Source organism: Sinocyclocheilus rhinocerous, unplaced genomic scaffold (genome assembly GCF_001515625.1).
Source record: "Sinocyclocheilus rhinocerous isolate Xijiao unplaced genomic scaffold, SAMN03320098_v1.1 scaffold585, whole genome shotgun sequence".
In the NCBI taxonomy this organism is placed as follows: Eukaryota; Metazoa; Chordata; class Actinopteri; order Cypriniformes; family Cyprinidae; genus Sinocyclocheilus; species Sinocyclocheilus rhinocerous.
In genome coordinates, this window is record NW_015630024.1 from 1,236,303 (window position 1) to 1,250,158 (window position 13,856).

General features: G+C 37.5%; 2 protein-coding genes and 1 long non-coding RNA gene across 4 annotated transcripts; 1 reads left to right on the top strand and 2 right to left on the bottom strand.

Moving 5' to 3' along the window:
* The first annotated feature begins 1,350 nt into the window (after positions 1 to 1,350).
* On the top strand, positions 1,351 to 2,451 carry LOC107739688 (uncharacterized). The gene is made up of 2 exons (XR_001640024.1): positions 1,351 to 1,737; positions 1,983 to 2,451. It is a non-coding gene; the product is annotated as an uncharacterized LOC107739688 (long non-coding RNA).
* myorg (myogenesis regulating glycosidase) lies at positions 2,300 to 7,742 on the bottom strand. 2 transcript variants are annotated; one of them, XM_016551886.1, is made up of 3 exons: positions 7,653 to 7,742; positions 5,219 to 5,677; positions 2,300 to 5,018 (listed from the first exon to the last, which is right to left on the bottom strand). In XM_016551886.1, the coding sequence occupies exons 2-3, from the start codon at positions 5,479 to 5,481 to the stop codon at positions 3,224 to 3,226; spliced, it is 2,058 nt and encodes a 685-aa protein (XP_016407372.1). In that variant the 5' UTR covers positions 5,482 to 5,677; positions 7,653 to 7,742; the 3' UTR covers positions 2,300 to 3,223. The 2 variants fall into 2 exon arrangements, with proteins under 2 accessions (XP_016407372.1, XP_016407373.1); XM_016551887.1 differs by having other exon boundaries at positions 7,649 to 7,733.
* A 1,709-nt stretch (positions 7,743 to 9,451) lies between these two features.
* LOC107739689 (uncharacterized) lies at positions 9,452 to 12,714 on the bottom strand. The gene is given in 5 exon segments (XM_074560179.1): positions 9,452 to 9,635; positions 10,548 to 10,679; positions 10,936 to 11,095; positions 11,300 to 11,417; positions 12,592 to 12,714. Coding segments are annotated over 5 exon segments (717 nt in total).
* Positions 12,715 to 13,856: the final 1,142 nt, after the last annotated feature.

Here is a 13,856-nt window from a genome sequence, read left to right on the forward strand (position 1 = left end):
AAAGAAGCATTGGTGACGTCAGCTAAAAATATAAGTTGCTTTAGAGAAGCAAATAATTATATCTTGACGACATTATGAAGACAACCCATTTTTTCTTTTGCAACAGTAATGCATGCACACTACAACACATGGAATAAAAAAATGAGTTTTCTGTCTACATGTTGACTTGTGTATTCAGTGTATTAAATAATTTTAAAAGAAATGCTATAACGGAGAAAACTAAATTCTCTTAATGTGGTATTGTGTTGTAAGTCTTGTCCAACGAATGGCCCAAACATATTACTGCCAGGCCACCCTTGGTCTTTGCCCTTTCCTGCTCATCAAATCACTGCTCCACCTCTGTCCCAAACTCAACTAAATGATTTATTGATCTGGGGCAACCTCCATATAACCTGTAAATTACCTCAACACTGTGTCATTATCTACCAATGATGAGCAGGGCCCAAAAAAACAAGAAGATGCCTCTCTGAGGAGACTTCATTCAATGCTGGACCAAAGTCTGATTCAAACTTTGATCAGGCTTAACCTGCTTTGCAATAATTACTATTCCTGTGAGGTGCTAGAGTAGGTTGGAGGTTCAATGAATCCATGGACCCATGACCGCCCTGCCTGAAAGCCTCGTTTGAACTTAGCGAAGAGATGCAGCCCAATCCGCCAGTAAGGAAAATGAGGTGGAGACGGAACAAACGGACATTCAAGACTGCTCTGTAAAACCTGTGGACAGTGGTCTTCTGGCATAAAATATCTCACCAACTAGATATAAACTATTTGTTTATGCAATTAAAAAAGGGCTATTTGTAATTGAAAACACAAAAGTGTCTATTTTGTTACCATCTCAAGTGTAACCATGGAGTAATTACTTAACTTTAATTACAAACTTTTTGCAAACTAGTTTTGATTGGGTATTAACATTGAAGTTGCTATTCAAGCTTCCCTTACTTCTGTCATTCTTTAGTCGTTCAGAAATCCTACAGCCTGCTCCAACCTTACAACAAAAGTCAACAAAGTTGTTCCATAAAATCATTAACTTTTTCATTTACTGCCCACAAATTAGTAACACGATGGAAATCCATACTGAACTACACAGAGGGCTGAGGCTGGCAGAACCAACTGCATAATGCCAAAGAAACTAAACTAATAACCACTGGAAAGACGAGCCAAAATTGCAACGCATATCAGCGCCAAAATCCATGTGCTGTTCAAGTCCAGTAACACTATCAAACGGGAAAATAGTGAGCTGAATAGTGAGTGGGTGGCATCATTCGACCACTGAAGACGCTGTCTATCGCTAATGTAGGGCAGTACAATTAATGCAGAGGAGAAAGTACAATTAATAACTCATAACTCTTGAGAGAGGTCAAAAGTTTAATGGTACCATTTTACTTCAATATCAGGCTAATTATATTCAGTGAGAGAAAAATAGTGAAATAACAAAGTACAGGATTTTCTTGTGCCATAACACACTTCACAAGCTTCAAGTGAAGGACTAGAAAAGCAGGTGAACACTGCCCTCCTGTGACGCTCTGGAGAACGATACTATTTTTTAGTGCAGCTGGTCAAACTTGGCATTTGCTTCACCAGGGCATGTGAAATGCAAAGCAAAATGCACAAAAAGTTTTATGCACAAAATGAATAAATACTTTCATTCACCACTATTTGTTTTGAAATACAAACAGAAATGTATTAGTCTGAGACATTTTGCATATTTTCAGACATTTTAACACAATATCAATCTCTGTGGAAAGCTGACTGTGGCTATGCTCTGGTGAGTTTCTGGAACATCAGCAGTCTATAGTCTGTTTAGGTCAACCAGGGGCCCACACTGTCAGGCCTATTAACAAGATCTCCAACAGTGTAAAATCCACAAGCATATAGTCCCAGTGAAGAAAATCACCCCAAACGCCTCTCCTCAAATAAATTATTAAAATACCATGAAGCAACACTAAATGGTTATTTGAGGTACACGAGTACTGGAAAGGCAGCTGCCATATGTCTACGTACTCTGTAGCTACTTTTAGAGCAGACACTTTGCTTGACAGATTCATTGTTTCACCAGAGTAGATGAGTGCGCTTTCACAGTTGTGTGAGAAGAGCTAAAAATAAGCTTGAAGGTCATAGATTAGAGAAAGCTTGCAGTGCGAGTTGATTGTCAGCCTGCTGGAAGAGCATTAAACAAACACAACAAACACAAAGGTGACCCTTGCACAGCAAAAATATAATCTGATAAAGATCAACTGACTAAGCATTTAGTGTTGTGCCCTTATTGCAAAACACAAAAATTAGGCAGCACAGCATAATATTCAAAACAAGATGAGCAACACACATCGATTTAATATGAAAAGACAAACAACTGTATTTTATGTGGCAGGAAATGTTTCTGTAAATGTGGCAGTAATGGGGTAATGCTTCAACAAGGTCTGTTGGTGATGCATTTGGCACTACATGATGACAGTATAGCAAGTAGAGTAAAAAAAGACTGCTGGTTATTTCCAATGCAGCCACAAGCACCCATTACACATACAAACTTCTAATGTGATTATATCAATTATTGGTGCTTACGAGACAAGAGTAGGGCAGATTATGCACAAATGTGCTGCATGCATGGCCTAACTTTACTGTAGTGCAGCATTGCCATTGCTTGCAGGTTAAAAAGCCATACTGTTTTAAATGCACTAGCAAAATTGAACAAGTTGATTTGCTATGAGAAGAACATTTGAAAAGTAATTAATATCGTATGCCTTGCAAGAGGAAGACTTATGTACAGTACTGGTAAAATTTCCCTTGTTAAAAATGCAGATTAGAGAACACAAAGCATACATTGGGCAAAATTACCTGTCACAGCCTATTAATACATCCTTAGCATCCTTAAAGTCAGTATGTTTGGCAAGATGCATATGTAAAAGCTTAATTATGTCAAGGCTTTGGGCCGGTATCTCAAAGACATTCACTGTTTAAATGCAAGGCACGGATTAAGACATTAGCTTCAGATATCTAATGTATGTTTAACTGTCGTAATGGCACAAAACATCACAGCCAAACTGATGAAGAATGTCAGAATGTGCTACCGGAAGCTTACTTCTTAAACAGTCCTGTTTTATATTGTAAAATTTAAACCCTGGATGAGTAACTTTAGCTAATTTCCCTGAAGAAAAAAAAAATCAACACCTTCACAAACACTTTAAATGGAAGACATGCTCAAAACTCCAGATGCTTGCCATAAGTCTTACTGAACCCATTCAAAGTAAGCAATTTCATCAAGATCAACTGGATAATCTGTTAGGTGTATTGGCTCTTTGTTGTCAAATCGTTCTCCTTTGTAACTTTTCCAGCGTCCAGCTGGTAAATAGATATCCCTTTCTTGCTTGCCCGGCTCCAGTACTGGTGCCACCATCAAGTCATCTCCTATCAAAAACTGTGAGTCAACTCTATAAGCCGTTTCATCACTGGTGGCGATCCACCATAATGGGCGAATTATGGGGTCCCCAGTGTCCAGAACTTCTCCAGCCAGTTCTATGACCCTGGGAGCCACCAGTGTCTCATGTAGTTCAGTGAACCGTTGAGCGATAGCCACCACTTCATCATCGTACTCCCATGGAGGAATGGAGAACTGCATGGAGGGCATGAAAGCAGACAGCTCCAGCCACCGAATATAGAGCTCACGGTCTGGTAGCTTGCCGTTTCCATCAGTACGATTGGGATAGGCATTGCCTCCAATCATGTCTGGCAAGATGAACTGGTAGCCCAGGATGCTAATGGTGAGGACGGTTGGGATCAGGGACTTGAGGCCAAGTTCATAGCCCCACACAGAGTCCCGGTCAATTAGACGGAAAAAACAGGAGATATTCTGAGAGCTGTAGCCGGACCGAAGTTCAGCGCGTTCGTTGAAAGGAATGGCCATTTCGGTGTAGCGGCGAGTGAAGGTGCTTGGGTCGGGGAGGTGGACTCGAGTTCTGAACTGCCAGGGCAAGTAGTTGGTCTCACCTGCATCCAACTTGAATGAAGAAACGCCATATTTGTGGCGTAAAGAGCGAAGATGGGACGTGAACCAGTTGCGAGCTTCTGGATTGGTAAAATCAAGGATTCCACCGATGCCATTCCACCACTTAACCAATGCAGGAAGTTGGCCTGTTGGCTCCATCACGAACAGGCCTTTCTGTACACATGGCCCAAAATTAGCAGAATCATAATTCACAAAGGGATGCGTCCACAGGGATACCAGGAAGCCATCTGCCTTGAGCTTTTGAAACATGGCAGAAGCATTTGGGAACTTCTGTGTGTCAAATTCAAACTCCCCATATTGACTAGTATAACGATCATCAAATTCTAAGTGGCTACAGTTAAAACCATGTTTGCGTATATTCTCTGCATAAGTTAAAAGCTTTTCCTGGTTGATGTCAGTCTTATGTAAAGCCCAGGTGGACCATATTGGGTGCCGGAACATTTCCTTGGCTGGCACTTTGTTGGGTTTGGGGAAGTATCGACGAACCATGACCTTGTGGATAGAGGTCACATCTGGGCCAACGCAGACTCTGTAACTAAGTTCAGCATAGGGAGGTCTTCCAGGTGCAGGTTTGTACGGACTGTCCTGATATCGTGCCTGGAAGTACATGGTTTTCTCTGTATCATTCCAGCCCAGGTGGAAGGGCACAGAGTCATTGATCTTAATGGCAGTTGCATTGGACGAAAGCCAGTAGCGCTCCAGGATGCCACCGAAGTCATGGCGATTGGAGTACACGTCGCTAGTGACAAAAGGTTTGGGTGCCTGCTGGCCTGAGATGGCGATAGGCCAATGCTGAACAGCAGTCTCAGCACCACCATACCAGTGCGATTCATTGTAGGACATGGCATGTTCCACAGGTCGGTCTGACTCCAACTCTTCCCAACGCACACGGTAACACACCACCGTCTCCTTTGGTTTCACCGTCATAATGAAGAAGTTCACCTTGCCAGCAAACGAACGCGAGCATCGAAGGATCACTCCCTCCTTTGAGCAGGAGTCGAGATCAAGTGTGCCAGATCTGAAATCAATAAGCAAAAATCAGTTTTTTTTAGAATTGCAACTCCCCAAAAACAATGGTATGTATTAATTATTCAATATATTTGAATAATGACTTGAACCTGGCACGTTTTCTCTTTTTCACTGACCCATTTAACTGGTGTCTGTAGTGCTATCAGAACGTTTTGCGATCAGAAAAATATAAGCACCATGCATACTGACCTGAAACCCATTTTCAGGACAATCCCCCCAGCCTGGTTACGGATGAGAAAGCCATCCTTATTCAGATCAAGCAATTCTGTCTTCAGCAGGTCAGCTTTACGAAGGGAGGCGATATAGTAGCACCATGCAGTCACTGCTGCAATCACCAGAATCGCACCAATAACTCCAGCCCCCACCAGAGGGCGACTGTCCTTGTCTATCTTCTTGATGGGCATGCCATCAGTAATTGTACCTCCTGTGCCTCCTGGGACTACTTGGTACATTATGAGTCTTAGTTTTTGAATTCACAGTTGAAAAGAAGATAAAACTGAAGGCTAAAATTTTATACAGTCTACAGAATACATTTGGCAGACAGAGAACAAAAGTGAATAACTTGCTAAATTTGTGCAAAATGGAGTCATGCATCCATTTTTCTTCTCTCAGTGTAGCATTTTCCTCTTGTTCATTACCCTTATGAGCCTGCGGAAAAAGGAGTGGCAAAAAGTGTCAATGCAAAAGACTGAAACAAAGTCCAAACAGAAATCTACTTGTTATGCAGATGTAGGAATCACAGTACAAATTCTAACATTAAGTATTCAAAAAACACTATAATTTTAGCTTTGATATCGGCCTGAATTGGTCTGCTGGGAGGTAAAGGCATAAACAAAAGCAGTTTATTCATGCTGCCAAGGTTTCTCACTGTGGCAGTGTGTGAATTGACTACACCAGAGGACAACACAAGGGCCTCTGGGTCTGCAGTATGCAACGCCAGTTACGCCACCTGCAAAACTTTGAGACTGGCTAAGTGCAAATGAAAAGCACAGTTAATGGACAATGTTTTCTCCTGAAGAAAGACCTAGAAGAGCTGAACTGCCCATGCAGAGGCCCTCTCTTTATGTTTTTGAGGGAGATGTACAGCACACTAATAAGGTGCAACAGTGACTGCTCACCTTTTCAGTGGTCTTGGGGGGAAGTCTAATTTTGTCAATAGTCACAAAAAAAATGAATAAAGAGATTTGAATCAAAACAACCAAATAAACGTTTCAAATCAGCATATTATATTTGAGAAGTAAAAAAGGTTGTTCTTGTAATCATGCATTTATACTTGTCCCACAAAGCACTGTAAATGACACAGCTAAATCGATTCAGAAATAATGGCAAAATATTAAATTATTCACTATAGTTGTTTGAAGGTGTACGAATTGACTCAATGTCATTTGCAATGCTTTATGGAAGTGGGCGTTCAATTTTTCTTCTGTATTGTGACATATATCCGAGTGTAACTGATTAGAGAATAAAAAATGTAGGGCATGGTCTTTGTTCAATGCATGTTTTAAAAAAATGGAAAAAATACATGGATTAATTGCTTATAATAAGATTCTTAATATGCATGTAAAATATAGATAGGGTCCATTTGTTTTCATGCCGACTTTAAAATTGGCTAGTAGTACGGCTGTAGCAACAATGCTGAAGAAACTGGGAAAAGTGAAAGAGCAAAACTACTCCTAAAAATACAAATAATGCCATTATATCAAAACTCTAATAAAATATCATTTAAAATATCCTACATTATTCTACTGTTCCACTCTATTCAGTACTGCTGATAATGGACATTTTCACTAGTAACAAGAGGCATGTGATTCTCTGACAACACACTTTATTTAGTTCTTCCCTAAATGAAAGAAGATTTTGCAAAGTAGGTTGAGCAACTTTAATTGTCATGCAGAGACATTGACCGAAGAAGAAACAGTGATTGACAACAAACGGGTATGTTTAACAAGGATACTTTGCCAAGTAAATGAATAAATCTAATAGTTAAATGCCTATCTTGCCTAAGCCTATCCTAACAAGAAATGTTTTTGAAGGGATGAAGCAATCATGTATTATCTCACAGCACTCAAGTAAACAAAATTTTGCTGATTCGGAACATGTGACTACAAAAAACAATGGTTCTTCAGTCTTTGCTACCTTAATTTATTCAACAGGACACTGACAGTACATACATAGACATGTAAATAGGTCAGAGAGTTGTATCACCACGTTGTATGATGAGTGAACTTTTACTAAAATAGCCAAGCACTGGACACACGATTAATATTGGCTGACCTCTTAAAGAGGCTTGCATGCTTCTTATTTTAATAACTCATCGGCCAAAGTGTAACATAGCCCTGAGACTTGCGGTAGTCCCCACAATAACATTGTGACTGGTCTAAAACTGCTTAAATGGTCACATTACTATAGAATAACGACTAAGAAAACCTCTTTACAAAACAGTTCAGTAACGTTATTTTATCACAAAAGGAGACATATGAAACAAGACAAGACAGAGCCAGTGGTCGATATCAGGCAAGGGGAGTCGACTGTAAAACACACGCAGTGTATTACCGAGGCTGAGAGGAGGAATTCGCTATTTAAATGCCTAAACATGAATAGTTACGTGAAATAACATACTTACCAGCTCCAGGACTGTTGGTTTCGTGTCTTGTTGACATGTTCCCTCGAACAATTCAAGACGTTGAACTCCGTGTCTTGTTATGGGAGGAGTTTATGTGGCGACTCGCTCTTCACACAAACTCTGCAACTCTGGGAAATTGAGTTTTATAGGCTACTCGGCGAAAGCGAAAGTGTGAATATTGCGGATTGAGTTTGGCTGTCAGCAACTAGTCTAACAAAGAAAACAGCGCTTACCAAGTTTGTATTCTGTGGATCTCAAAAATATACAAAAATATACCATGGTAACCCATCCCGCCAAAATACCAGGTACTACGATCACTACTTTAAAACTAAAAACTACTTTATTTTAATATGTGTCATGTGTAACCTATTTTATGAAGAAGCTCAAGCTTGAATATGTTGTACTTAGGCTACTATGGTTCCCATGGTAATGTTTGTAAGACAAAATAACAAACATTTAACAGGCACATCATAGACATTGTTTATTTGTCATGTAATGCACATTTAGATCCAAAAATACATTCTACAGTCAATAAAATGAAGCTGCACCCAAGCATATTTTACAAGGCAGGATCTCCAAACACTTAACGTACCTCAATAATACACTGTAAAATTACATTATTAAACTGACAATAAATGAAAAAAAAAAAGATATAAAATGCCCAAGCACTGTGGCTTTTAGTGCTTTGCTTCTGACACAAACTCTGGGTGGATGATGTAGTGTCCGACTTTATATGGCTTCACCACATGGAAACAGCTGTGTCCTTCACTGCAAACCAAAACATCTGGATTTAAAAGGGATCCTCTCAGACATTCAGATGCATTTACAGCTTAGCAGAATGGCATGATTACATTAAAAGCACTGAATCAAAATATCGAGTTATAATATGTTTGAAATGTTTGAAATCTGATCAATCTCTAGTGCTTGCTGTTAGTTAAAATTGGATGTGTAGGCCTATTTATTTATGTACTTGATTTGTGTATTTGTGTATTTTATTTAGTTAGTTTTATTGTTTTGTTTTGTTTTGTTTTATTATAATTTTTTAACGACTTTTTTAATAAGAAATGCATCTTTAGCACCAAATCAGAATATTAGAATGATTTCTAAAAGATCATGACACTGGAGACTAATAGCTGCTGAAAATTCAGCGTTATTATTACTGGAATAAATTATTTTTTTTAAATATAGTAAAATAGAAACTATTTTTTTTTAATTATAGTAATATTTTACAATGTTACTGTTTTACTGCATGATCAAATAAATGCAGCCTTGGTGAGCAAAAGAGACTTTTTTATTTAGTTAGTTAGTTATATTGTTTTGATTTATTTGTTTGCTTGCTTTTTTTCTCTCAAGATTTTGGAATAAAATACCTGCAATCAGTAGTGGATTTTGAGCGTGATCTGTGATGATGGGTAACCTGGTGTTTGAAGGTTTTTAAAGACGGCATGATGTCCATCTGCTGGTTCCAAGCTGATCTGATACGATCTGTTTCTGAATATTTCCTGAGTACAAAAAAAAAATCCTAAAGAGTATGGCAGATATGAACTTGAGGACAAAATCATAGCATGATCTGTTCATAAACTGAGAGTGTAGTAGTCAGAAAAATACTACAGTTCAGGTATTGGTTTGGATTGGATATAAATCTTGTTTATTCAGGCACAAAAACATAAAACAGCATATTTTACAAGGCAGGATCTCCAAACACTTAACGTACCTCAATAATACACTGTAAAATTACATTATTAAACTGACAATAAATGAAAAAAAAAAAGATATAAAATGCCCAAGCACTGTGGCTTTTAGTGCTTTGCTTCTGACACAAACTCTGGGTGGATGATGTAGTGTCCGACTTTATATGGCTTCACCACATGGAAACAGCTGTGTCCTTCACTGCAAACCAAAACATCTGGATTTAAAAGGGATCCTCTCAGACATTCAGATGCATTTACAGCTTAGCAGAATGGCATGATTACATTAAAAGCACTGAATCAAAATATCGAGTTATAATATGTTTGAAATGTTTGAAATCTGATCAATCTCTAGTGCTTGCTGTTAGTTAAAATTGGATGTGTAGGCCTATTTATTTATGTACTTGATTTGTGTATTTGTGTATTTTATTTAGTTAGTTTTATTGTTTTGTTTTGTTTTGTTTTATTATAATTTTTTAACGACTTTTTTAATAAGAAATGCATCTTTAGCACCAAATCAGAATATTAGAATGATTTCTAAAAGATCATGACACTGGAGACTAATAGCTGCTGAAAATTCAGCGTTATTATTACTGGAATAAATTATTTTTTTTAAATATAGTAAAATAGAAACTATTTTTTTTTAATTATAGTAATATTTTACAATGTTACTGTTTTACTGCATGATCAAATAAATGCAGCCTTGGTGAGCAAAAGAGACTTTTTTATTTAGTTAGTTAGTTAGTTAGTTATATTGTTTTGATTTATTTGTTTGCTTGCTTTTTTTCTCTCAAGATTTTTGAATAAAATACCTGCAATCAGTAGTGGATTTTGAGCGTGATCTGTGATGATGGGTAACCTGGTGTTTGAAGGTTTTTAAAGACGGCATGATGTCCATCTGCTGGTTCCAAGCTGATCTGATACGATCTGTTTCTGAATATTTCCTGAGTACAAAAAAAAAATCCTAAAGAGTATGGCAGATATGAACTTGAGGACAAAATCATAGCATGATCTGTTCATAAACTGAGAGTGTAGTAGTCAGAAAAATACTACAGTTCAGGTATTGGTTTGGATCTGTTTTACTGCATGATCAAATAAATGCAGCCTTGGTGAGCAAAAGAGACTTTTTTATTTAGTTAGTTAGTTATATTGTTTTGATTTATTTGTTTGCTTGCTTTTTTTCTCTCAAGATTTTGGAATAAAATACCTGCAATCAGTAGTGGATTTTGAGCGTGATCTGTGATGATGGGTAACCTGGTGTTTGAAGGTTTTTAAAGACGGCATGATGTCCATCTGCTGGTTCCAAGCTGATCTGATACGATCTGTTTCTGAATATTTCCTGAGTACAAAAAAAAAATCCTAAAGAGTATGGCAGATATGAACTTGAGGACAAAATCATAGCATGATCTGTTCATAAACTGAGAGTGTAGTAGTCAGAAAAATACTACAGTTCAGGTATTGGTTTGGATTGGATATAAATCTTGTTTATTCAGGCACAAAAACATAAAACAATGTCATAAAATAACATTTAGGTTAAACTAAAACTAATTATGCAACGCCCATGCATTTCAAATATAGAATTGCAAAAGCTTTACCCTTGTGTGTTTGAGATTGTTGCATGAGCAAAGTTGTTTGGTTGTGGTTTGAGAAGCCAGGCAGCAGGTGGCAGTGTACAAACTGCAGACGAGACCGCAGGTGGTTTGGAGTCTCTTTGTGATGAGCTCTGCATTGACTGTCCATGTGCTGTTTGTACGTCTTAACGTGAATACAGAGCAAAGAGAAAATAGTGATATACTGTAGATATATTGCTACATATATCATATTATGTTCCAATATATACAAATATATTTGTTTGGAGCAGGTACTAAACACTCAAATATTTGCAATACACTGATTTGATCAATGACAGTGATTCTTTTGACTCAACCTCAGCTGTAGTGACACAGGTTGTATTGATACCTGGATACTGGACTGATATGTGTCTTACTGGAGGTAGAAAAGAGGTAGAAGGAGTGGTTGTCTGAAAGTATTTCCGTGAGCCGTATCCTGTCTGCAGCGTTCTTGGCATCAGGAAGTCCTGGGAGGCAAAAAGGATTCAGAAAACTAACCCTAGTGGCACTTAATAGCCTGTAACACTGACCCAGCAGAGGTTAGATTGTTTTGCTAACATAGTGAGAGTCGATCCCAACCTCCGATCCCTGTTCAGTGGTTTGGAAACAGTGTAACCGGAGCCTCCTGTACAAGGCCCCCCACAAGTAGGTTGTTTTGCAGAATCAAGTGGCTACAATGCTCTCCATGCTGGTGAATTATTAATGTTTTGTCAGGGCAGTTAAATTCAAGTTAATTGAAAAATGTTGGTTGTTGTTTACAGTGCTTTTTTTTTACCTCAATACTGCAGTTTATCCCAATTGTTTTGCTCATTCAGATGCGAGTCATTCACACATTAGCAGTGAAATAATGCTAATTGAGGGAATGGAAACAAACAAACACCTCACAAAATTTCAAAACAAGTAAATAATGAATGTAACACACTTTAGGAGCTATACATTTCACTTTACATCCTATACGCTACATTAACCTCTACATGTGGTTAGAGGCTTAGAGCAAAATAATAAGGTATAAATGCTTATTATTCATCTCTAACTTCTGAAATATAAATTTGCAATTATAATTTCTTTGATATGAAAACGTAGATTTGAATGCAATGACATTAATTTGATCAAAACTGTATAAAGATTTATATATGCTGTTCTTTTGAACATTTATTCATCAAAATTATGTATGTTCAAAATATATATGTTCACCAAAATTTGAAGCAGCACAACTGTCTGCAACATGTATAATTATAAGAAATGTTTCTTGAGTAGCAAATCAGCATATTAGAATGATTTCTGAAGGATCATGTGACACTGAAGACTGGAGTAATGGCTGCTGAAAATTCAGCTTTATCAACACAGAAATAAATTACATTTTAAAATACTGTATATTAAAATAGAAAACTTTTATTTTAAATTATAATGATATTTCACTATTTTACTGTTTATACTGCTTTTTTTTTTACCAAACAAATGCAGCCTTGGTGAGCCAAAGAGACTTACCAACCTTAAATCAAGTGAATATATAGCTCTCTATATAAATTGACTACATTTATATACAAAGGTAATATAAAACCCCTAATGCTAAAAAGAGACCCATATAAATAGAACAAATGCTCATTTATGGTGATGAGCATGTGTTCAAGAAGCTCTTACCGGCCGTGGATGAGGATTGTTCCTGCGATATGCAGAGGACGGTCTGGGCCGGGTGGGTTTGACCCGAGCCGGGTAACTGAACTCCTCTGAGTAGGTGCTGCTGAAGTGTAGCTGAGGACCCATTTCCCCTGTGTACGGTAAGAGTGTGTCTGCAGCTCATAGACTGATCAACCCTACCTCACTCCCTCCCTCTCATCAGCACCTCTGCTCTAGTGCTGCCATGCTCCTCTTCCTCTCTTCTCTATCTTAATCCCTCAGTCCTTTCACCTTTCCATGGGGTATTCGGATTTATTGACTCAAAAACGAAATTCTGCAATTGTTTACTCATCCTCCAGGTTTGTAACGACATAAAGTTGAGTAAATGATGGCAGCATGTTTCTTACTCTTTCATCCATTTATCACTCTGCCCGTTTTGGCTGTCACTGACTTTGAGACCAAACAAAAGGTTCAAATCACATTTGAAACTGTAGTACACACAAAGCATGTCCTAAGCAATCATATGTGATGTCATTCTGGCGTTCTGGTCCTGTTCTGTATTACACGCTCCAGTGAGGAGAGAAAAAGAGAGCTGGCAACTGGATAATCTGCATAGATATCCGTCTGTCACCAGGATTGAGCAGCCCCAGGTTTCATTCCCCCCTCAGCCAGAGATCAATAATTCAAGCCTTAGATCCTGTGTGTCTTTTGTGGCCCCTGTTCAGCGGGGCCTGACTGAGAGTTGAACAGGTGAGGTGAGATCTGTTTGTTGGTCTGGACAAATGCCAGAAATATAGCTGGAAAAATAGGGATGTTGCTTTCACACTAATATATACAGAAATATAATTAGATTAAAAAAATCTAAAGATGAGTTATATTTATTTAGAATACTGAGAATTTTAAAACAATAAAACATTTTTGGAGAAGGCAAGAATCCCCAGTTTTTTAATTTTTTCAATTTACTTTCTAAAGTACACTCTATGGAGAGGATAACATATGAAATTAAGAGCAAAAGTATATATTTTGAAAAGATATGGGCACCTTTAAAATCAAAGTATATATTATAAAATAAAGGAATACATATTCTAATTACCTCTTTATACAATTCTGCCCCCTTTTAATTTATTCATTATCTTTATTCATTTAATTAATATTATTATTAATTCATTTTAAATAATATTATTTGAATTATTAGGAATTAGGTGTCATTATAAGAGTTTAATATGAATATGTGGATGCTTTTTTCTCTATATATTTTATATGAAAAAGTGTGTATGTCTGTATTTAGT